At 39.1% G+C, this 24,077-nt stretch overlaps 2 protein-coding genes across 13 annotated transcripts in view; both read right to left on the bottom strand.

Annotated features, from left to right (window-relative positions):
- Nucleotides 1-17,887, bottom strand: part of LOC135471433 (microtubule-actin cross-linking factor 1, isoforms 1/2/3/4/5-like) — a 164,846-nt gene extending 146,959 nt beyond the window's left edge. For 8 of the 12 annotated variants that reach the window (XR_010444439.1, XM_064750666.1, XM_064750668.1 and 5 more), the window contains exon 1: nt 869-2,296. Coding sequence is in view for 11 of the 12 variants with exons in the window: in XM_064750666.1 (XP_064606736.1) it covers nt 869-1,307 (439 nt within the window). In the remaining variant the exon portion in view is untranslated. Of the gene's footprint in view, nt 1-868; nt 2,297-7,691; nt 7,884-7,988; nt 8,097-15,130; nt 15,281-17,763 lie in introns of those variants that run through there. The other 4 variants (XM_064750670.1, XM_064750673.1, XM_064750671.1 and 1 more) reach the window with 3 other exon arrangements.
- Nucleotides 17,888-22,366: 4,479 nt separating this feature from the next.
- Nucleotides 22,367-22,787, bottom strand: LOC135471445 (histone H2A). Its single transcript, XM_064750692.1, has one exon. It carries the CDS (start codon nt 22,769-22,771, stop codon nt 22,394-22,396), a length of 378 nt encoding a protein of 125 aa, XP_064606762.1. The 5' UTR covers nt 22,772-22,787; the 3' UTR covers nt 22,367-22,393.
- Nucleotides 22,788-24,077: the final 1,290 nt, after the last annotated feature.

Here is a 24,077-nt window from a genome sequence, read left to right as displayed (position 1 = left end):
ATGGGAACAAGCCAATCACGGAGGTGAAAAAGTTCATATTATTACATAAAACAACTGTTACAGACTTCCATGTTAATACCAATGCTTTTACTCTGAAGGGCATAGAGGAGAATTCCAGTGGTGGCGTGATAACAACATGTTTACAGACCTGAATATATACATGTGTATGTGTTGTAGACCATATGTAGACCATATGGTAGACTTAACCCTGATTTCTGAACACATACGTGATCTGTATATATCTGACAGACTGGATTAGATGCCATCTTGATTATATCAAAGCCACTAGTAAGCATTACTAAATGACCATCGCATCATTCCAAGATAACAAAACCCAAAAAAAAAAAAAAAAAAAAAAGAATATCGTCGTTCCAAATCCAGAAACTTGTAACTCTCTATTAACCAGAGTTACGATCTCAATCAGATAGGCCTTTCAAGCATGTAAAATGTTCAGGCTGTTTAAAATTCACCTAAACGAATAAGTCAGCTTATTCAAAGTGTCAAATTATTTTATGTAAAAACACACATTCAACAGTCAACGAATTCATTCAATACATGTATAGTTGGTTAGCTGGCACGAGATCAATTGTGATGAGTCATCACATTTAAAATTCTGGGTCACACATATACAAGTAGATACATAATGAATCATTATGATCATGCAGACTTGTCTTGCTAAATTCATAAATACTCTAACAAGTGATTTCCACTACTCACTTTCTGCACGACTCTTAATTTGTTCAAATGTTTTCTTAGTTTTTAGATCTTACAACTTCTAAGTGAATCCATGACCATTCTGTTTTGTACACTTGTACATACAGAATACATATATCTTTTACACCTCATTTAAATGTAGCTGCATCTATACCTGTTTCCTTAGCTCTGGCAATCTCATACTTTCGCATTGGATCAGGCATTTTGAGGGTGGGGTCGAAAGGTGACATGGTCTCGCTGAAGACCTTAACGTCCTGGGCATCGCTGTGGTTATAAGAAGCACCATCCACCGGGGCATAGTTGTTGTAAACAACTGCATTTTCGGCTCCGAAACTGTTGAAACCAGTTACCACTGCTCCTTGAGTGTTCAGGTCGTAATTGTTGTATTTCTTAGGCTGATGTGAGTTGAAGGTGGCACCAGCAGGCAGTGTGCTGTAGTTGGTGAAACCTGACTGGACGGTGCCAGTGCCGGTGCTGGAGAAACCAGAAGGCAAGGTGCTGTAGGCGTTGAAACTCCCAGCCTTGCTGGTGCGGCTACTACTGCTGCTTATGGTGCTGTATTTGTTTTCGTAAAATGTGAAATCCTGCTCCATGATTGGTGGTGTCTTGATCAGAAACTCTCTGTCTTCACTGTGAGTCTGTAAATGTGGTCATCCTCAGGTCATGGCTTGGCCTTAAGACCACCTCTTGTCCCTCCTAAGATAACAGGTGAGATTTCGCTACCCAGTTGTGCCGTCAGCTAGGTTAAGCCTCCTCAGTCCCTCGGAGCACCACCCAGCATATCAAAAAGCTTGTCACCAAGCCGCTTTCTGGAGAGACCAGTTTTGATTTCGGGCGATCCAGAAAGAATGTGGCCCTGTATTGTCAGTGGTGTCTTGTCGTCACACTGAATGGCAGTTGTCAGTCGAGCTGTGAGGATATCTCAAGGTGGTAAGGCAAGGTTCTGGTTGGTCAGAAGGGGAGACCCCTTGATTATTCTTGTAGCCAGGTAAGAGATTCCTACCCGACCGGTATTTCATACAGGCTCCTATATAGCCCCCAGTCATATAACCTAGTTACCTGAGGTGGAAATAACGCAGGGTAGGAGTCAGGAGGTCTGGTCACTACGCAGTATATTATAACACAGTCATGCTGACCACAGGCCCCGGGCCGCACACGTCAATCAGCGACCAGGTAACAATTTTTCCGTACTTCTTGCTTAGGTCTGAATTAATGTACCTTTTCTCCACTGTTCACACCATTCTCAGTAATGGTGCATTTGTCACAGCTGACAACAATTGTTACAACATTGTCCTATTGTTACTGGGTATATACTGGTGGCGCTGCCATCAAACAATTGCCCTTCTCCAGTGTATGTCAGGTATGTATACAATCGTCACACCTTGTCACAATATAAACACGTAGACTAGTACTAGCGGGCATACCCCTCCCCCTGGAACCCAGTACAGGTATGAATTGATATCTACAACACAGGTAGATTCCAGTCTACAGGGTTCTCATGTACCAGTCTAGGCAGGCAGGCATGCTGGCTGGCTGGCTGGCTAGCTGTCAGATATTCCCGGCTAAGGCAGCCTGGTCCCGAAAAACTAAAAACTTACAGCCTGCCAAAGGCTCACAACAACCTTTACAAACTAGTCACAGGCCTTCAGGCAAAAGTGGACCAGTCTAAATACAACTCCACCAAGTTGTTGGTACTGGTGCAGCACTACCAGACCACCCCCAGGAATAAGTGAGGTCCCAAATGGTGTATCAATGGTGTACAGAAATAGCCTCTCTCCTGGCTGAGTAACAAGGGGGGGAAGGGCAGGCCTCATGAATATTCAACAGCTGGCAGATATAAAGGTATATGGGGCATATTATGTTGACAGTGAGATATTGCTGTCTGAAGGCCTGAAACCTGCCAGTCTAGAGGAAGGCGTTTTAATAGGGGTAATATTGGCACAACCAAGACTCAAGGATTACATGCAGATCAACTTAGAGAGCTAGGAGAAACATGGACATTCCAAAGCCATGGAAACACGGCGGAGACTTTAGAACATTTCTCACGCTTCCTTCTTACATGTCAGTCATGTTGTCTCGAGCAACAAGGAACATCTCTCTATTGATTAATGACAAACAAGATCTGATCATCAATCCCTAGTTACATCCTTCTAACACTTACCATCTGCCAAGATATTTCCTGGCAATGCAACAAACTGGCATATTAACAGGGGATCAAAATAAGGCCTCATACGTTTATTATTTCATTTAAATGGTGTTTTACAATGTATGGAATGTTACTTCAATTTTTAACAATAACTTTTTAGAGTGGAGCAAAAAGTTATACATGTTATACAGGGTCAAACAACTGCACCTCACTCAACGCCAACCAAACTTCTTCACTGAAAGTTGCTAGGATGTAATTGGAAGTCTTCTTTTTTATGACTTCTTAAAACTGTGTTTTCAAAAAATGAATATCAAATGTCCAATTGGAAATCACTGGTACATGTAAATATCTCAGTTTTTCTCACCAATATTGGGACAAAAATGTACATGTGCATCTTTTAAACTAGCTCCAATTATTTAATAATCTAGAGTATAGATACAAAAAAAAACTACTCATACTTTATTTTGAAAAAAAAAAAATTATCCTTTCGAAATCAAAATCACCATTCAATTTATCATTTAGTTCTTGAGAAGAACTGTACTTAACATTGGCAAAATGTGCAACAACTACAAGTATAAAACATTCAGTTTGAATTAAATTCATGTACATGACCTTCCTTTTAATTTTGATCATGTACGAATGTATAGTTCAAAGGAAATTTTATGTTGTAAAATGTGACACAAATTTCTCTGCGCCTGCTACATGGCAGCGCTGGAGGGTTCTGAAGAGAGAGCTGCCACAATCACTGGCACGCATCATTGAACACATCCCTTTCTACTCCATCATGTCTCTGTCAGTGCTGCCTTTGTACAGTCTAGCACACTTATTCCCCCTTGTCATCTCACTACAAGATGGCAGGAATATATCAGCCCCCCCCCCCCCCCCCCCCCCGGTAGCCTCACCTGAAAGCTAAATGAGCTGAGTGACCTTCACCTTGACCTCAGAGGTAGAGGTCAGCAGGTGTTTCCAACAGACAGCGGAACTGAAGGTCAATATGAAACATAAGCAGGCAGAACACATAGGTATCTATGTTCTTCGACCCTGGATTCAGACACAATTGAAATATAACGACGCTCAAAAGTCAGAAAATTGTGCAATAACACATCGTCAGATATGGAGCCTTTCTGCGGAATGTAACTAATCTACTTGTGGACTGTACAAGTACATACATGTATCTTCTAGTACTGTCTGTCAGAATTGCATGTACATACACACTATGTAATAATATAATTTATACATTTATAAATTTTGAGAAGAGTAAGGTATATTCATTTTGGTCCGGTTTATAATTGTGGAAAAACATAATGCTTATAAATATATCATGACACAGCAACTGATGTACTGATTATGCTATACAATCATGTAGGTCATAAGTTGATCAAACCAACAGAATTCACAATTAAGCGATGGACAAAATACGTGATAATTTATACATTTATGGTCTTCTTTTATTTATTGCAGATACTACAGTTGGTCTACACTTACGAATCAGGGGGCTGTTTCTCAAAGGGGTCATAACCTTACACCAGTCGCTAATGCCAAGGCAGAGGTATGCCATCAGTATGCGACACCATGGTGATTAGGCCGGTGTAACGTTATTAGGCCACCATAACGTTACGACCCCTGTAAGAAACAGCCCCCAGAGACTGGTGGGCACATGTACTTCCGTGATGCAGTGATCTACCCCATGTCACAGGGCAGCATAAAGACACTACCCAAGTCCACAACTTATGTGACCACTTGACTATCCCCATGTGTACAAGTGAATGCCATCATACAAAACATTATCACAAACCCTGTCATTAATTTCTTCTAACACATCCACTATAATGCTTCCAATATTCACTATTTGGTGGCAATAAGCTGTCAACAACACTTAAAAAACTATTTCTGCAGTCTAACATCTGTAGTTCTTAAAGGCCACTTGTCTTCCACCAATATGATATGCACATCAGTGCATCACACTTGGGAAAGTTGATCAGTAACTTGCCAAAGGTTGGAGGTTTACACCTGGCATTCGAGTTTTGTTTCGCCATCAATAAAACTGACTTCATAAGTGAAAAATTCTTAAGTCAGAGACACATATGGAAAACTTGCAACACGTATATTATACAAACTTATACATTGTATATATCTACATGCATCTTGGTGTCGCACATTTTAATGAATTTTGTACTACATGTACATCCGTACTTGTAATCCACTACTGACAGACAACTCCCTCATTTCATTACACGTACATGCACCCTAATGATTCCTTCGTCGTCATATGACTGAAAAATTGTTGAGTACGACGTTAAACCCCAAGCACTCACTCACTCACTCTATTTGACTGACTCATGCACAAGTACTAAAGGGTCGTAGTGTTTTTTTCTTATCTTTGGTTATATAGTGAGGCAGAGGGAGAGATATTAAGGACATGTTCAAGCCATCAAGGACTGCCCACCCCAGCAGGGCTATGTTTACACCTCAGAGTCTGTGACCCCCCTGCATTATCCCACAATATACGTTTTTTTATGGAGTACATTTGTGTGGTTAACATCAGAACATCTGGTTTGTAAGTCTGCAGCTGTCTTATCCAGACCTATTGCCACGTCGAGGGTCAGCTTAACACAGCCAGTTTCACCACTATTAATCCACAGAATAGTGTAAAACGACAGGTACATACAATTTATCTTCATTTATGCAGCCTTGAGGAAACTCACTGAACTGATTTAAAGCGCTCTGAATGGCAATAATGCACACAATATCTGTAATTGTAACATAGATGTTCTATAAATTCATACTTATATAATATACTATTTATGGTATATCACTTCAGTTATTTTTTACCGTTTGTCCTATTACAAGGAAGAAATTGGGATGAACTTCAAGTTTACCCTTACACAGGGTCAAAAAACTTTACATGTGTACATTACACCACAAAATATTTAAAAGATCATGACAAATTATCATATTAATCATATTATCAGGTTTTCATCATATTTTTCTGCTGATCAAAAAAATGAAGGATGGTAACACTGAGTAATCTATATGTATACAGTTTATACATACAAAATGTGTATATATATATATATATATATATGTGTTTACGGCATATGTCTACAGCGCACTCTCTCAAAACCCTGGATTTTTGGTAGATATACTTGACCCAAAATTCCATCTATGACTAAGCCACTTATGTTACTTGATTCAGTTAGAACTAATCATCTTTAGATGCACTGAGTTTGTTTGTTTTGTTTTGTTTGTTTGTTTTTGTTTTTTTTGCTTTATTTTGGGGGGTATTTTCGGAAGTTTCAGCGTCTAGGTTAATATGACCTTTAAATGGCTCTAAAAATGTACCCTTTTATAATTCAGGCAAATTTTAGGGCATATAAAGAAAACAAATGTTTCTGACACGTAGTCGTATATGATGCCTTTATTTAGAGCAATATTAAAAACGGTCACATGCACAAATATACACCCCTTCAAATATGTCCACTACTATAAACTGTAAAGTCCGTAGTAGCTTTAAGCCCAGTCCACTGAAGTCACTGCACTAAGTTCTTCCATCTGACACAGCAACCATCTGTGACCCCTTGCATAATAATTAGCCTGTAGCATACACAGGATGTCCAGCCCCAATCTCCAGCATGAGCCACAGGGTTACAATAATTATATCTATCTCTTGAACTTGCACTTTTGACTTATACAAGCTGCCTCAAAATTCAGCAGTTTAGCTCAAAGTGTATTTGGGGGCGTTGAGTAAAAACAGCATGCAGACTTTTTCTTTTCTTAAATGCAGTAACTCTCTATATGCATTGTGATGGAGGTCTGAGCTTGAGCATCCATACATGTAGATGTGTATTGGACTTTGCTGTGCAGGCTAGTTTATTCAACGCACCGGTTATGAGAAACCACATGACATGGGTTGTATTAACAGACTAACAGAGTGACGCTTTTATACTTGTTTCCACCCCACTTCTCATCAGTCATACGGCATACCCACGTTTATATCAGAACAATATTTATGACATCTGGCTGTCTCACTCAGTAATGCCTCAAAATATTTGACAACTCAATTTGAGATGCATGGTTGGCACTGACCTTGGCATGAATTAATTGGGGCTTCACACATGGCTTATTTAAGAAACAATACACAAAATATATGAGGAAACTGCAGAAATGCCCTGAGCGATACCACTCAGATAGAGACCAGTGGCACCACTGCCTCCACGGAATCCGATCTCAGTGAAGTTGATGGCGTGTGTCTATGCTTACAGAACTCGACACAAATTTGAGTCGGAACACTGGGACGTCCCACTGTATCCTCCGGTGTCCACTGTATCTGCCGACAGTCGCCGTCAGATCGTCAAATGGAACACACCATATATCGCTAGTATAACCCGTCCCTCTATTAAAACTCTGACTGTACCAAGATTTCTTTCCTCAAATGATGTTTCCATTGGTCCTTATTTTAGCCGTATCAATAAAACTAGTTTCATAACTTGCCCTTGTGCATGTACCACATTTTAAACCAAATTATTGTGTAGTAGTCATATGCTCAAACAAACTATGTAAAATGCCATGTCATGATTTCCATTTATATTATAATCTTACTGGTAGGTACATTCAAATACTATAACAGAATAAAACAACAATTTATCGTTTCACCTACGGTGTTTAAAATGCATGTACGTATTTTTTACCCAGAGGGTAAAGCCATGCCAAAGTCTGTCAGTATTAGACAGATTAATTCAAACATTTCACACCTCTCAATTTTCAATCACGTCAAAATCAAAATAGGAAATCCGACAAGCTTCCGGACAGTCGGCGCCTTTGATCTGCTTACCTGCGATTCGTAATACGGCCCGGTCCGCTGGATCAAGCTGTAGAATGCTGAGGGAAACCGGGAAGTCCTTGTATTCCTTGAACTCGGCCCAAGATGGAAAATGTGCCATGTTTTCTGGCAATCTGCTGGTTACTGTGAATTTCTATCCAGCCGGTAAGGCAGCATATCGTCAGACGGCGACAGTCATTTAATCTGCGAAGAGGAGAGGCGAAAATTAGAATGACAGCTCGACAGTGACCCGATACAGACACGACAGGCTCCGATCTGCTTGTTTTACTGACAACGAAATTTGGTCACCAGAAAGGGTTGTCATTTTGCAGCATTTCTACCCATTTGAGCCGAGAAATTCCACTCCGTCCAAGAACAATCACGCCAGAAATAATTAATATTCAGGGAACATGGCCGCTTCCTCGAGTACGAGCTCGTGTAGTCAGTCTACACACGAGTACATTGAACCTCATTCGACCGCTCTTCCCATAACCCCCGCTGTTGCTCTGTTTATGCACCAGGCAAAGGCCTTGTTATGTTCAAATGAAGAATAAATCCTGATTAGCCTCTGTCCATATTCAAACGTGCTTATTTTAGTAATTACCGACATATAATGAGAGAACATAACAAAAACGATAAGGGAGCCATGATTTTATTATGAGGAGTACGCTCAGTTTCTCAACAGCCTTAGGGGCGTCCCGCGAAATTTGTAACACGTTGTTTGATTGGTTCTTTTAAGGGCACCCTACTATTGATAGATCAGATGATGTCATTTACTTGGCCACGTTAGAGATATCAAGGCACAGCATCCCAAACGATAAAAGTGAAAGTAGTTAGTTCGTAGATGATATATACTGCAAAAAGGAAAACACACACAAACTTTAATGTTTCTGCTGAAGCCTAGACACACTGACCAAACAGCACGAATTAACACTGACACTCTGAAACATAGCTATCGTACTTAAAACCATCTAGACCAACGTAGGCTACAAATTACGAATGTGCACGTACGTTGCACGGGTGACGCATACTGACACTACAGGCATAGCTGTCTAACTGTACATATTTCTGCATACCGTCATTTATGTTAATCAAAATCCATCGCACTGATTAACTTACCTATCGGTAGGCCTACATCATCATAATTTAAAATGATTGTATGAGCATCCGAATTTTTAGAATATCATAATCAAAACATATACTGCAATGTGGAGCAAAATACACATAAACCGGTAGGGCCTATATAATAAATGTGCCGGTATGTTGGGCTATCAGAGAGTATGACTCAGACGTTTGTATCTATTCAGTCTAAAGTATGGGTAGCCTGTCTAAAGAAAAACTAAATTAAGGGGCTGTGGGTTGATAATGCGACAGACAGATGCGATAGGATAATGAAAGCTGTGAACACCCGCGTCTAAATCCGGCATCATCTTGTTAGTCTGTCAAGTATTTGGTCAACGATTGCAGACCGGGGGATGTCCGTGTGTCAAAGACGGTCCACCGGCATAAACGGGTCACGTCCTATATTCTGGGTACAAAAGACGTGGCTGTATCCCCCCTGAGGCTAACCGTTCTCCCTTGATTACGATTAATCAATACCTTGTTCAAACTGTCCGGCAGCCGACTATGAATCACCTCTTTAATACACACGGCGTACATGCAAACACTGTAGGGTTGCCTTGTGTACATCCGTGTATATACAGCCATGCTACCCGAACTACTCTTTCCATGAAATCACGGTAATGTCACCATACCAATAAAAAAAATTCACATTATAGACCTGTGACTTTCAGGTAGGTAGGCCTATATAATATCCACTGATTGATATATATGTATATCAGGGGCATCCGTGGCTCATTTGGTTAGCACTAGTGCAGCGTAATGACCCAGGAGTCTCTCACCAAAGTGGTCACTGTGAGTTCAAATCCAGCTCATACTGGTTTTCTCTGCGGTCGTACGTGGGAAGGTCTGTCACCAACCTGCGGATGGTCGTGGGTCTCCCCCGGGCTCTGCCCGGTTTCCACCCACCATAATGCTGGCTGCCGTCGTATAAGTGAAATATTGTTGAGTATGGCATAAAACACCAATCAAATAAATGAAAAAAATATATGTATATGGGGAATATATATATATATATATATATATATATATATATATATATATATATATATATATATCGATATGGGCTATTTGTAAGTTGTATAAGTTACTGTGCTGAAGTAATTAGGCTACCGGGTAGCAAAACAGATTGATCATCAAAACGCATCAGTCTTGAACTCAGGTGTATACATGTTATCGGTACATAACTTTCTCCGCTGTATGTTTTGATTTTGTTATAATTCTCAGTTAACCAAATATATACTCTTTGTGTTTAGAGACTGTATATATGTATCAAAGTTCACTGATTTCGGGCATTCCGATTCTTTCCACCTATAAACCTGATACATAGGCCTAAGAGAAAAATGCTCGAATATTCAGGTGTAGAAATAAAATGACAAATAAATAAATAAATACTTTACCTCTGTATATATAATTTCGAACGTAAAACAAAGTACGGAGAAAGAAGGAGTCCGTAATATAGTTCCGTACGTTCACAACTGTTATGCGTATTACAATTAACGAATGTCCAACCAGTAAATTTCAAACACCGCAACAGTTTCACACACAGCGACAGTTATAATCGTACAAACATTCCGTCTTGTACGCGAGAAGGATGCGTTGCACTTTGCCCCGTGTTATAGTTTGACATACTGCACATGCGATCTTTTCTCTCTAAAGCGGGCGGAGCCACATGACTGACCAGATTGCGTAAGCTTGAACCTTTGTCCCAAGACCATTGTGTTGGGCACAATAGAAAGTGACCACTTCATTTCTCCTGTATTCAGTGGACTATAACGGCGGAGTTTAAGATTTAGCCGTTGACCATTCTATAAAGACCATATAAATAGAATTGTGCGCAGAATTCATTCGTCCGTGAAACACCTCTTCAACATGGCCATTTTCTTGAAGAATACATGGAAATCGATGAGAGGATGTCCACGCCTTAATCGAACTCATCACCAGTGTTCCCCAGCTGTCCATGAATTGTCACGGCACCAGACATGCATAAATAGCCGGGTCATTGGGACAAGATCTCTATGCACCAGCCCCGCTCCCTCTCTCAAAGCTCGCCCCTTTCCCATTCCTTATACAGAGGTATAAGAATAATAGATAAAAGCTGTCATGGATTCCCTAAAATTTTCAAACTCTATAAGTGAAGAGTTTGTGTGGATAGAGTGGTAACATAAAAATGTGTACAGACAGATGGACGGACAGGTGGGTAACGCCACAGCATATATTGCGACTCGTGTCTAAATATAAGTATTTGGAACTAACACGGATGTTTTTAAAATTAGAAAAAAAAGCTTCTCAAACTTCTCCTTGGGGCACAAAAATGGTTTATTAAGGATTAATTAAGAATTTATTATTATTAATTTAATATTAAGGATATAAGTTAACAGACAAGTGCATAATTGTTTCATGCTCTGATGTGACCATCGTGTGAAGATTAGTCCCATCTCCTACGGCTAAAGGGAATTAACTCTACACGGAACATGAACTCAGCAGCCGTAACAATTACACAGTTTATAATCTTCACTGTATACTTTAATCAGGGTAAACAAAAATTAAAACTGTGATAAATAACATGATGTCACGCAGATTTACGCAAAAATAAGAGAACAATTGCAGAATTATTTAAACTTACTGCAAGAGTTACACAAATGTTATTAAACAATGGGCTATTGTGAAGAAAATTAAACACATTAATGGACATTCACATTGTTCTTTATGTAGCCATCTTTGAAAATCGCAAAGATGGCAGCTTGAAAATATATACATGTACATGTAATACATTTCTTCTTAATACCGTAAAAATATCGACCATTTCTGACACACAGACGACTGGTCATAACTCGCCTTGTAATAAAATATACCGTTAAGATTTTCAGGCAACACATTAAGTTTATATAAGAAAACAATCATTCGTGTTTCACTTCTGTTTGTTTGTTTAAAGTAGTCTATATACAACGTCCGTTTAAACACTATTTTGGTCATAGTCTATATACAAAGTGGCTTTAAACACTATTTTGGTCATAGTCTATATACAAAGTGGCTCTGAACACTATTTTGGTCATAGTCTATATACAAAGTGGCTTTAAACACTATTTTGGTCATAGTCTATATACAACGTCGCTTTAAACACTATTTTGGTCATATCACATTGGGTGCCTCATATGAAACTTATTGTTCTCAATTATGCTGTTTCCGTGCAGGTGACACCAGACATGATGCACTACCCGTATGTATATACATGCAGTCGCATTACACCCACACCGGGACAATCAATATACCGTTAATTGCAGTGAGCGTTAAGCCATCGAAGAATGAATAAAACTGACAATTTTACAGTGTCAAGCACGCATGCGTAACCAGACTCGGGATCAAACTCATGTCTACCGAATAAGACGCTGAATTTTTAACCCAATGCCCACCTCTTGCAGTACAATTCCTATACTTACATACAGAGACCCCATCGTCTGCATGGATTTTCCATGTATCACCCATTCAACTATTTTTATATGTCCATATATCTTAACGGTAACTTCACCTCAAAGTACAAACAAGCTAAAAGGAGATTTTGTTTAAAAATACAAAAAGACAGCTTGATCGGTCTGTTTTAAAACTTTGCCAGAGCATTTTTTCAGAGTCAGATTTAAATTTTAGCTTGTGGGACGGATGCGTGTGAATATCGAATGTGGAGTCAAAACCTGAAAAGCTGGTTGTCCTATCTGACTTTCAACATGCACACACTGTCAGCTGATAGGCTAGGCTATATATGTACTAAGAATATACAAAAGTCACTCCCAGAAGCGGATGTGTAAAATTACACAATGTAAACCAGTGTTTAAATGCAGGTGAATATTTCTGAGGTGCAGGGTGAAAATCGTCACCGACTTACTCGAGTAATTCCAGTTTTATCGTGTATTGCCGCGGTGTGTTCTAGCATCTCCCCATAAGGAGCATCGTTATTGTGAAGCACAATCTTGTTCATAAAATACAGGTGAAATTATGTTTTTTTACAATAAAATATTAGTGTTGTCAGTTCGCATGTGTTGTTAGCTGCATGCCTGGTACAAAATGCTCGCATTTCCAGTGATTCAACCAGGCCATGATTTAAAAAAAAATGTTTGTTGCGGGTAACGTGACCGAGTCGCTAAATTCGGGCCGACACAAGTGTTTTTTTTTTTTTCGGGAAATGTGAGAATTTCTTTTCTTCGGGAGACAAACATTGCCAAGATTAGGTTCATCATTACAGGTTTGCTCTCGTCGGACTCAGAAGAAAATTCATTTCATCCACTGCGTTACGGCACTTTCATCTTCACACCATGAATGTAGGTCCCAAAAATCTAACACTGGCATTGTTTAAAACCCAGTGCAACCGATATAGTCACGGATTAATTCGACCTACCGTTTAATACCACTATTGAATGTGGCTCAGAACTGCTCTGTACGTCATTGGTGCGGCTAACATAATCCTGCAATTTCAATACAACATAACGAGACCCCTTTCTAACCTATGTATTCTAGTCTTTTTTTTAAAGATTCATATTTTTCAAGATATCACTTAGACGTGAGATTTATGTAACGATTTATACCACTATATAGCGCGGATGGACAATATGATTTAACGATTTTGACAGCCATACTGGATCAATGCTGTTATTTACCGGCTAAGGATAATATTGCTCCAATATGGCCGACAATCTATTGTGCTAATCATGACCGACATATCGTCTTAACGTCACAAGCAAATCCTCTAACAATCCCAAAGACGACACTTCTCTGTAATTCTGATTATCGTGTATGGTTTCCATTTCTTTCAGTTTCAGTTCTTTCCATTCTTACTGATGCTGTACAGGTATAACTGCATGGTTTTCATTTCCTTCAGTTTCAGTTTTTTCAGTTTCAGTTCTTCCCATTCTTACTGATGCTATACAAGTATAGCTGTATGGTTTTCAGTTCTTTCAGTTTCAGTACTTTCAGTTTCAGTTCTTTCCATTCTTACAGATGCTGTGCAGGTATAACTGCATGAATTTCAGTTCTCTGTATTAGGAATGACACCGTGAGAAACTTGAACGCATCTTGCATGTGTTTAATTTGATGCCCCTCGCGTTTCCCCTCATATATAGACACCTTAACCCATCTATGTACCTGTATCTTTTTGTAAATTGCTATGGTTGCCTATATTATACACCGTATACCTCTAAACATTGTGCATGGAAAGCATCCTGTCCGTCTATATATAGATACACATATATTATGTTTCTATGAAGTGCCGATTAGAATTATGAAGTAAATATGTACTGCACAAATTAACAGCATAAAACGTGCAAAGCTAAAACTCAGCATGCGATATTATGGTTTCTCCTTGCATGGGAGTTGACAAAGCCCAACTAAATGAATATCTCAAAGAGAGAACAGCAAAAACCAAAGCATTCTGCAAACATTATACATATATATATATATATATATATATATATATATATATATATATATATATATATATATATATATATATATATATATATATATATATATATATGCCATTTGTCATACGTCATAAGATTTATCAGTTGTATTTGTGTGTGTATATATACATATAGAGTCTATATATACGCCAATCTTGTCCCCACAAACACACTCATGCATACATGTATTAAGGTGTCCAGTATACCTTTTATATAACATAAGTGAATTTAAATGCTGTATAGATTTAAATTTTTCAATATTTCTAATGTTATACGAATACATTACTTTCACCCAATATGGTTAACCTTATATATGCACGCAAACACAACAGGCCTTCGGCAATGCGCTATATGTGTGATCCCATGGAATCCAATTACCCTGTTTATCTCCATATACTATTGTCTATTATACAACCCAGCTGAACTTTGATCGAAAGAAACTCTCCCCACCCAAGCTAGACCTATAAGTATTATATGTCATGCTTTTTGTGCCAAAGCCAATAATACAGAGGAGTAATTCGGATAATAATGTATATACGTACCGATACCCATATGTGAAACCTATAGAAGAATATCGTTATATATAGGTTATGTCAGTGTTTATCTCTGACTCATGCATTCAAAGTTTTTAACTTCTCAGTAAAGGTCTATGTCACAAAGGGCGTGAAATGAGATTGTGGAATAAGAATCAGAGCTATATATATATATATATAGACTTCTCGAATGTTCTCCGTTATATGGACAACACTGAAAGCCTCGAACGAGAGGTTTGTGACAATCCAGTACAAACAAGGTAATTAAAATGTATACCGACTATGTATTATGGGCCTGATTAAGAATTTGTGTATACAAAGTATAGGCTAAGCAGTATATATATCTTACCGTGTTTCTGTGTACACTGGTTATCACAGGAGACGCGGAGACAACACACTCAACAGCTGCTCCTTATAGATTGTTATGTGACAAGAGTTAGTACTGTATAAAGGTGCAGGCAGTTCACTTGCACATGAACGTTTGTATTTTCGCGTAATGCATGAACCTCGCACGTGGGCGTGAATAGGTGCACTGTATATATTTCAAGTACATGCGGTTTGTGACACAAAATATATCATTATCTGAATTGATATTCAGATATATATAATTGATATAAATTGTATAAGCTAATATACCAAATACCAAATAGGCCTATATGTAGCGTGCGAGAGGACGGAATTGCTCCAACCTCTACTACATATGCATATACCTTTAATGGATCTTTAATGACGCGAAATAACGTATAACTATACAATTGAAATCAGTTATAGACTGATTTCAGACTATATAGCCTAACATTGATCTTATCTAATACATTTTCAACGCACAATTTATGTACATTAAAATGCCTTACACAGTGAGCAATAAATGTTTAGTACCGTACAAGTTTTATTATATACCATTTGCGTATAATCGTTAAAATAAAAGATAACACTGTGAACCAAAAGTATACACATGCATTGATAAATTATCACATAAGTTTAAAAGGCATACCCCTTTTCGTTTTTGTGATGTTGCATAATCGAGATCGTACCGTAGAAAAAGCAAAATCGTGCACAATGAGAAAATCGAATGCGCGACCATGTATCAATTTCAACTTGTCAGATGTGAATTATTTCTATAACCCGAGAACGCACTGCTTCCGTTGACGTCACGCGGACACAGTTTTCCTTTTAGCCATATGAACCTGCACGATTGGGTACGAGTGACGCAAGATTGTGTTTTCGGTTTCTCAAACTTGGCGTATCCCATGGCCTCGCAAGAATTTCAGATTAAACGTTGGTTTACACAGTTACCAAGAACGTCAGAACAAAATGACTTTGTCCATTTAGGTATTTTTCCACCCTCCTCGGAAATATCTTAGGTTATATTATTTGTTTTCTTTTCTTTTAAAGAAGATCACGTGTCACGACATATCAAATTTAGCCAGCGCCAAAAAGGTCATAGGGCTTAACCACAGCTTTATTTATTCGGATGTAGCTGCATATATATAAAAAAGAGAGGCAGAAAAAAAAAAAACAGCAACAACTAAACTGTTGATCTCAGTAGTGTTATATAGATTGTGCCGGATGATAAACTGAAAATTAGGCATATATTGCTGGTATGGGCGTTGGTATAGCCTTAGGAAACATTAACTATGTATATTATATAGTCCCTGTTTATCCATCGTTATACCCCCAAATACATATAGATAAATACATCCTATTTCCTGTGAATGCTCGAGGTCAGCCAATCTGCAGATCTGTATAAAACATCACAAGAAAAGTCCTCTATACACTTTTTCACGGACCCAGACTCTCCACAACACAGGCTAATTTTACACGAACGGTTATGCGTCAAATACAGTAACAGTGCATGTACCTATATGACCGTCTACAGAAACCCCATATCCGTTTTTTTTTTTTTTTTGTAAACTGAAGCCGTGGGAGTGGTTTTGTTCAATGTGTAAAATTTGATGTACCATATATAAATATATATATATATATATATATATATATTTACATGCACGATTGTTATTTTGCGTATTTAATAATATCCTACTGGCTATGTTTGGACGAACCTGAGGAGTGCCTGAAGGAAATCACCCCACTTCGTCATGCACCTGAGCCTGATAAAACTTATCATGAACGATCGCAGTAAAATTACCTAGAGCTGGATTCGAACTCGTGACCTCAATGTCAATGGGTAATATACAGTACTACGAGCTGAGGCAGTCCAGCGCGCTCGAACATCCAGTACTTTCAGCATATGCAGGCTGAAGTATATTATGAGTAGTTTTAGTGGGGAAATCAACTACCAGTGCGAATCACTGAATAAATTAAATATGTAAAATTTATACCAGATTGGTAAGACCTTTAATCGAGATCTGAGATCACACAAACTGAACCTGCACACAAAGCTTTATCCAAATGAGGACAACATTAGGAAAAGTTATATTGCATGGAAACCAACGTGCATGACTGAGTGGCAGACATATGGATGGAGGGACGAACGGTGCTTTCCCCTGAAAGTTCGAAATCACGAATACCGTGCACCATGGTCAACCATACACGTAACATGTACATATGTTATGTCATAAAGCATGACGTGTATGGGGATCCTGTGTGTAATATATACAAAAGCAATAATAGGTCTAAATCTCGCATCACTATGGGGATAGTGATTTCATTTACAAGCCCATAACAAGTCACGGAACAACACTTTTTAAAAGCTGACTCAACATTGAAAAAAAAATAAACGGGGCAATCTATATTATAGCGTACATCCATATATATTACATATGTAGATCCCCAAATAGGTCACAAGTTTACGTATCTATAAACCCATCTTCAAATAGTAATTTACATATGTGCAAATTATTTGGGGATCTTCAAATTTCCTATAAATGGGTCGGGACATTAAATATTTCTCACAAGGGATAAATCTATACATGTTGCGATTGGATATAGATCTATATATCTACACACGACTGTGGGACTTACCTGGTTATCCGGGGTCAGGTAGCTAGTGATACATCTCCTTAATTCATATACCACTGGCCTGCTAGTTTCACACACTGTCCCCCGCATACACGTGCATACATGGTAAACTAAGTCCACCTCACGGTCTGGTGGGGAATAGTTTAAATTCTGTCCACGCACGGTGTTAGTGGCATTGGGTCTTCACCCTTTGCCATTTCTAACCCAGCCCGGTCACTCGGTAATATGTGTACAGCGCATGTGCCATGTGTATGCGACTTGGCCTCTGTATATGGACGTAGGACTACATGCATGTACGTCCGTCCGTCTGTGTAGCTTTGACGGTGCAATAGCAGCCCCACACAGTGTCGATACTATATACATCTTGTCTGTTACCTATTTCTGTAACCTTCCCTCACACTATATTTACTTAAATGGTGCTAAACTAAGGACAAAGTTCAGTTTCCATTATAACCTTGGCCGCTCCCCAACATTGAGAGGGTTGGGAACGTCATTTGTAAAGCCCTGCCAGTGAGCCATGTCTGTAGATAGATTGTGATGTACGTACAGGTACATTCTATAGGTCTAATGGGTGGGATAATTCTTTGTAGGTTTTATGGATGGAAAACATTTATGTATATAGGCCTACCTTCATAAAACTCACATATTAAATATATAAAACCTGCAACCGGGGGAAACCCACGACCATCCGCAGGTTGCTGACAGACCTTCCCACACACGGATGAAATAATACCCAGCTAATATTTTTCTCACCAAGCACAAGAACAAGATTAATAGTGTTTTTGTTAATACTTGACCGTATACATTACAAAACGATAAGCGTTAGCGAGATATGGAGTTAAGGCACCGGCATAACACAAACTCGTATGCAGACAACACTTGCTCTACACACGGGATCGATGAAGCTGTAAACACGTCAAACAAAACTGTGATAACATTCTTTAAGATCCTAGATTTACAATTATTACTACATAAGTAAATTCAATCATGAAGTTTGTACATGTATTACATTCAAAGGTGGATGCGAGATTGGCCTGTATGCTAGTATATGAAGATGTAATTTATAAACTGTTTTTACAAACTCGACCTGCATTTGCTTCTTTTATAGCCTAAGACAAAGTGCAACTCAACGTTCTGTAAGCCTGTATAACTAACATGTGTGTTTAAACATGTAAATCTAGGCACACTTCACTAAGGGTTTGGCATACAGCTTTCAGCAATATAATTTAGATAAAAATTAGTACCGATTTATAAAGGCTTACTGGTACTAAAAGAGGCGCTGGGCTGATTGATTTATTTTGTTTGATTGGCGTTTTGCGCCGTACGCCGTGCTCAAGAATATTTGATGGTTGCAGGCAGACCTTCCTTTATAGACATTAAAAACTAAATTATTCTCTACCACGCATAAATACATAAACAGAAAACAGCATGGAGAGTATTTGTGCATATTGAAACCTTCCTGAAAATCAGGAACGTACATGTTTTTTTTTGAAGAGACAGTGTGTTTACATGCTAATGGATGCACACGCCTAAAGTCTAGGTCAATGGAAAAAATTACGATTCTTCTATATTATTAGGTTCACGCATGCTACAATTTGATGAAAATTAGTAAAACACGTCGCGATATATAGTGCAATATATAATGACACAATGACCTTGAAAAAATAACCAAGTTTAAAGAAAATGAATAGGGTCCTGTGTAGGCCTGTAGTGTATACAAAGAGGTAAACAGACCAACAAACAGGATGATGCCAATGAGACCAGGTATATGCGGTAAATTGCTTTTCAAGCTTCCGGCAGTAAGTTTTCGAGCAAATCGCATGCACGTGCATTTCAGCCTGTGCTGCATGCAGGTAAACCAAAGCGTGGTCGATTTTCATGTGTAATAAAACAGTGGAGTGTAACACAAACAGTTATACATATATATATCAGTTCAGTTGTGATCTGACTTTTCACTGTTCTCTTGGGTTCGTTTCTACTTGATATAATAAAACATAACGAGTTATATTAGTCCCAGGTTTCTACACACATCACTTGTACTAAAATAACAAACATACGTGGTAGATTGCACGTGCAGGGTTTGATTTTGCACATGCAGGGTTTGATACAGACGTATAACTCACCCATGTGACTGACCTTTTATGGCCTTCTATAGCGTGTCTATAATACGCAAACTTGGAGCATAATTGAGCACCTCAGACATGATCAAACAAAATTTGTATCTATATTTACCGGATTTGCACACACAGTGGATATAATTTTTTCTTAAAATCATAAACTTCACTAAGCAGGAGCTATCATCAAAAAAGCCCTCAAAATATAACTAGTCATTATCTGACAGACTTTTGGAAGCTATATAGTATGGAAAATGTGTGTTTTCTTTAAGATTGTTCTTTTCAAAGAATTATATATAGGTGTCAGCAAACAATGAATTTATAAAATGAGTTTACTTTCCATTTAAATAACTCTCTAAATACTTAAGTCTAAATTATTGGTCATTGGTACCATGTGTGCACAAGTCGTTCATTGTATACACGTGAAAGCCCCGTGCATCACCTCAGCATGAGGCCCATTTCGGAAGCGTGTGCGCCTAATATCCTATTTCTGCTATAGACTCGACGATCATTACTGCAACTGCAAACCACTGTATAGACCAAGAATATAGGCATATAAGATTAATCTATTGATTTATTATTATTATCATTATATATCATGGATGTTTCACCTATATACGGCGGCGGTCGGTTTTATGGGTGTAGGGAACCGGAGTGCCCAAAATAAACTATACCAACCTTTAATTAACAAGTTACTGACGAACAATTTAGCTAAATGAATGTCAATCAAATACTTTAATCATGTTAAAAAGCCATGTGCAATGGGACGTCATGGGCTTCAGCCTATACTCATGAGAGTACGTTATATAAATTTTTCTAATAAATAAAATTAATTACACAGCAATATGACAACCTCCATAAACTCATGCTACCAATGGTGCTCTTCGTAATCTTTCCAGGATATATACATTAAGTTATAGTAAATTTCTTTAATAAAAATTAAATTTAATTTAAACTTACCCGTCGAAAGAACTCAATCAGTCAGTACAGGTGAATGTTGATTACTGCGAGGTATATTCACTTGTACATATTCTGCGCATCGTACATTAAATGTACCCACTCAGCCTGTCCATGAAGGCCTGTCGTACAGTACACACCGTTACACTGTACTTGCTGCGTACACTCTCTATATCCCATCCCACTCCTGTACTCCGTGCTGACTTCACTTTTATTGACTCGGCTTTGTTCCAGTCCTGGTGTAAACAAATCTACCTGTGATTGGCATCCCAATTACACCTGAGTCGGGTATCCTGACGAGCGATGCGTGTGTGTCACGCGCGATTTCTATACCTATAGCCATAGCTCTAAACGCCTCCCAGGTCTTCCTCGAAGCGACACCCAAAATACATGTATTCAGTGCCTATTGTGGGCCACATCTGTTTTCCCTGTACATCCCCTTATATATTTCACCCATACATCCCTTATGAGTGAAACTTCTGTTTTTTTTATTTTTTGGGTGGGAGTGGGGGGGGGGGGGGGGCGGGGGGGGTAGCCGCTGCTTGTGTCGAAAAGTGAGCCATATGGTGCGTGGGTTCGAATCTCAATAACGGAGACCGTTACTGGACAAAACCCCCCAAAAAACAGCAATATTAACAGGGGTGCATTGGGTGGAGGTAGGAAGAGGATTTGTGCAAAAGTAAGTTCGTCGCAAAAAATCAATGAATATTTTCGGCCGTATATGGCATGGCTCTCCATGGCATGATCTTCACTACTAGGGATGAGGCCTACAGATCTTATGTCCTAATGGTGTCCTAGTATACCCCATCCTGTAGACCTATGCACACAATGCAGCTGCATGCATGGGGAGAGCAGGCGAAGAGCGGTCAGTGAGCGAGCTATAAATGGGATGTTTGCATGGGGGATATATAATGTAAATATAGTGAGAGGTAAACTGATTTTACTCTCACGCCACATCGGCCGAGTTTCAGCCGCGTCATGGCAACTATATATGAGAGAGAGGTTGTCCTCTTACTTACATGCAAGTAAGATTTCATGTATAGGACATGTACACTAAGAATTAATCTGTTAATTTTAACAGAAAGTCTGTTGTCCGAGTGATGTAATAGAATATACTTTGTTAAAACGTTATGCTGTCATATTCAACATTATAGTTAACCCGCTTCTTAGTGTAATAGAATCTATTTCTTACGTTAAAAGAATGTGTGTGTTTTGTTAAACGGAATAATCTCATTGCAGAATGTATTCTAGAATCACTTAGACAAGAGGCTTAGGTAAATTTAACGGATTATTTTTTTCAAAGAATGTTGAAAGGTGTTAATCGCCTACACGAAGATATACAGGAATGTGTACGTGGGAACGTACGTTGAGATCCTGCATACATATACACATGCACACGTTTATGCACACATATGTACGTATAGACATGTACGCAAAAGTGAGTGCATGGGATTGCTTTACAAGTGCTTAGATGGAAAAGGTTCTTTCGGGAAGAATTGGTTGGCCCTGAAAAGGGCCGTTGGATGGATAGTGTCCTGACAGACTGTCGGTGTTCTGGGCGCTTATTTGCCGGCCTTCTGGGTCTTCTTGGGCAGGAGGACAGCCTGGATGTTGGGCAAGACACCTCCCTGGGCGATGGTGACGCCGGACAGGAGCCTGTTCAATTCCTCATCGTTTCGGACGGCCAGCTGAAGATGTCGAGGAATAATTCTGGATTTCTTGTTGTCACGGGCGGCGTTTCCTGCCAACTCGAGAACTTCGGCAGCCAGGTATTCGAGCACGGCAGCCAGATAGACAGGAGCTCCGGCTCCCACTCGCTCGGCGTAGTTGCCCTTTCTCAACAGACGGTGGATACGTCCGACGGGGAACTGGAGTCCAGCGCGGGATGAGCGAGTCTTGCTCTTTCCCTTGACTTTACCGCCTTTACCACGTCCAGACATGATGCTTGCTGTGCTAGTCGAGTGTACGGAAACAGATCTCAGTAATAACTGGCTTCCTTTTTTTTTTTTTTTTTTTTTTTTTTTTGTTTATTTACTGGTTTTAGGGCCACTTTCCTGGCGGATATCGTGGCCCATCAAATCAGTGTTTTATTTATTTTTTTTTAACACATGAATATTTTGATTACATAACAGCAGTGCGTTTGTATACTATTTACATATGTACATGAGTCAATTAGTGGGATTAACCTCTTTGTGGTAGCATGTTACAGCTTATTCTATAGGTTCAAATGCTGCCATGGTCATTTAACAGAAAGGGGATAAATAGTAAGCTATTTACAGGGATTAACGTTATCTTTACATTAGAAATACATAGATCTGCATTAAAAGATTACAATGAGTTGCCTATACAGAAATTTACACAGAGAGAAAACAATTTATTGGTTAACAGTTTTGTTCTCTTGCTTCCTCCTCTGTGGCGTGGAGTTAAGGAGCTCCCGCCACTTATACCGGACGCCGTCCAGGAAAAACCAGCGTACTGGAAACCTGTGCCTGTAACAGGTGCGACAAGTATAAATGAGGAGCAAGGATGTCAGGCCTCATCCACTTAGTTGAAGCAAGAGATAGTCCTATTGTCATGATGTCTTTCATGTTTCTGGTCTTCGTTTCCTGGTTGTTAAGTTTCTTTGGTTCCATGGGTCTTCTTATTGTTTTCCCTGTCTTCTTCTTTAATTGATTTCCTTCTCTATTTCCAATTTTTATTTTCTGCCTCCCATGGCGGCGCAGACAGCACGTTTCATAGACCGGTAGAACAGTTCCTGGCCTAGAGTGTTTAGGTGCACTCCGTCTTTGGTTAGAATTTGTTTTTGTGGTCGGATCAGTCCCCGGTGTCTCCAGAAGGTGGCCAATTGGTTGTTTGTCAGCTTCTTGTTAATTTCATGGATTTTTGTATTATAAATGTGGACCGAAATTCGCCGAGTTACCTGACGGTAAAGAAGCTGGCTGATGTAGATCCTTGGAATTTGGAATTTCGTTTTAAGTGCACCAACATAGTCTAAAATATCAGCGCAAATTGCTGCTGCTGATTTGTGAGAGTCCGCATCGTTTCCCCCAATGTGAAGGATAACTAGGTCAGGTTTTGTCTCCTGAAGGAGACTTTCCAATCTTCCAGAGCATCTAAGTGTCCCAACTCTAGCTCCCCCAATGCCAAAAAACCGAATGTCTTGGCCTGTTCCAAAGTCGATTCTAGAGTTTGGGATCGAATTTCGAAGGATACTATTCTCCAGTCTATGAACGTAACTGCTGCCGA

The sequence above is a fragment of the Liolophura sinensis genome, chromosome 7 (genome assembly GCF_032854445.1).
Source record: "Liolophura sinensis isolate JHLJ2023 chromosome 7, CUHK_Ljap_v2, whole genome shotgun sequence".
Taxonomy (NCBI): domain Eukaryota; kingdom Metazoa; phylum Mollusca; class Polyplacophora; order Chitonida; family Chitonidae; genus Liolophura; species Liolophura sinensis.
Note: the sequence above shows the minus strand (reverse complement) of the source record. Positions and strands in the feature narration are given on the sequence as shown.

Excerpts from the sequence above, each read along its gene's own strand:
- LOC135471445 (XM_064750692.1), bottom strand. The coding sequence starts at position 22,771 with ATGTCTGGACGTGGTAAAGGCGGTAAAGTCAAGGGAAAGAGCAAGACT.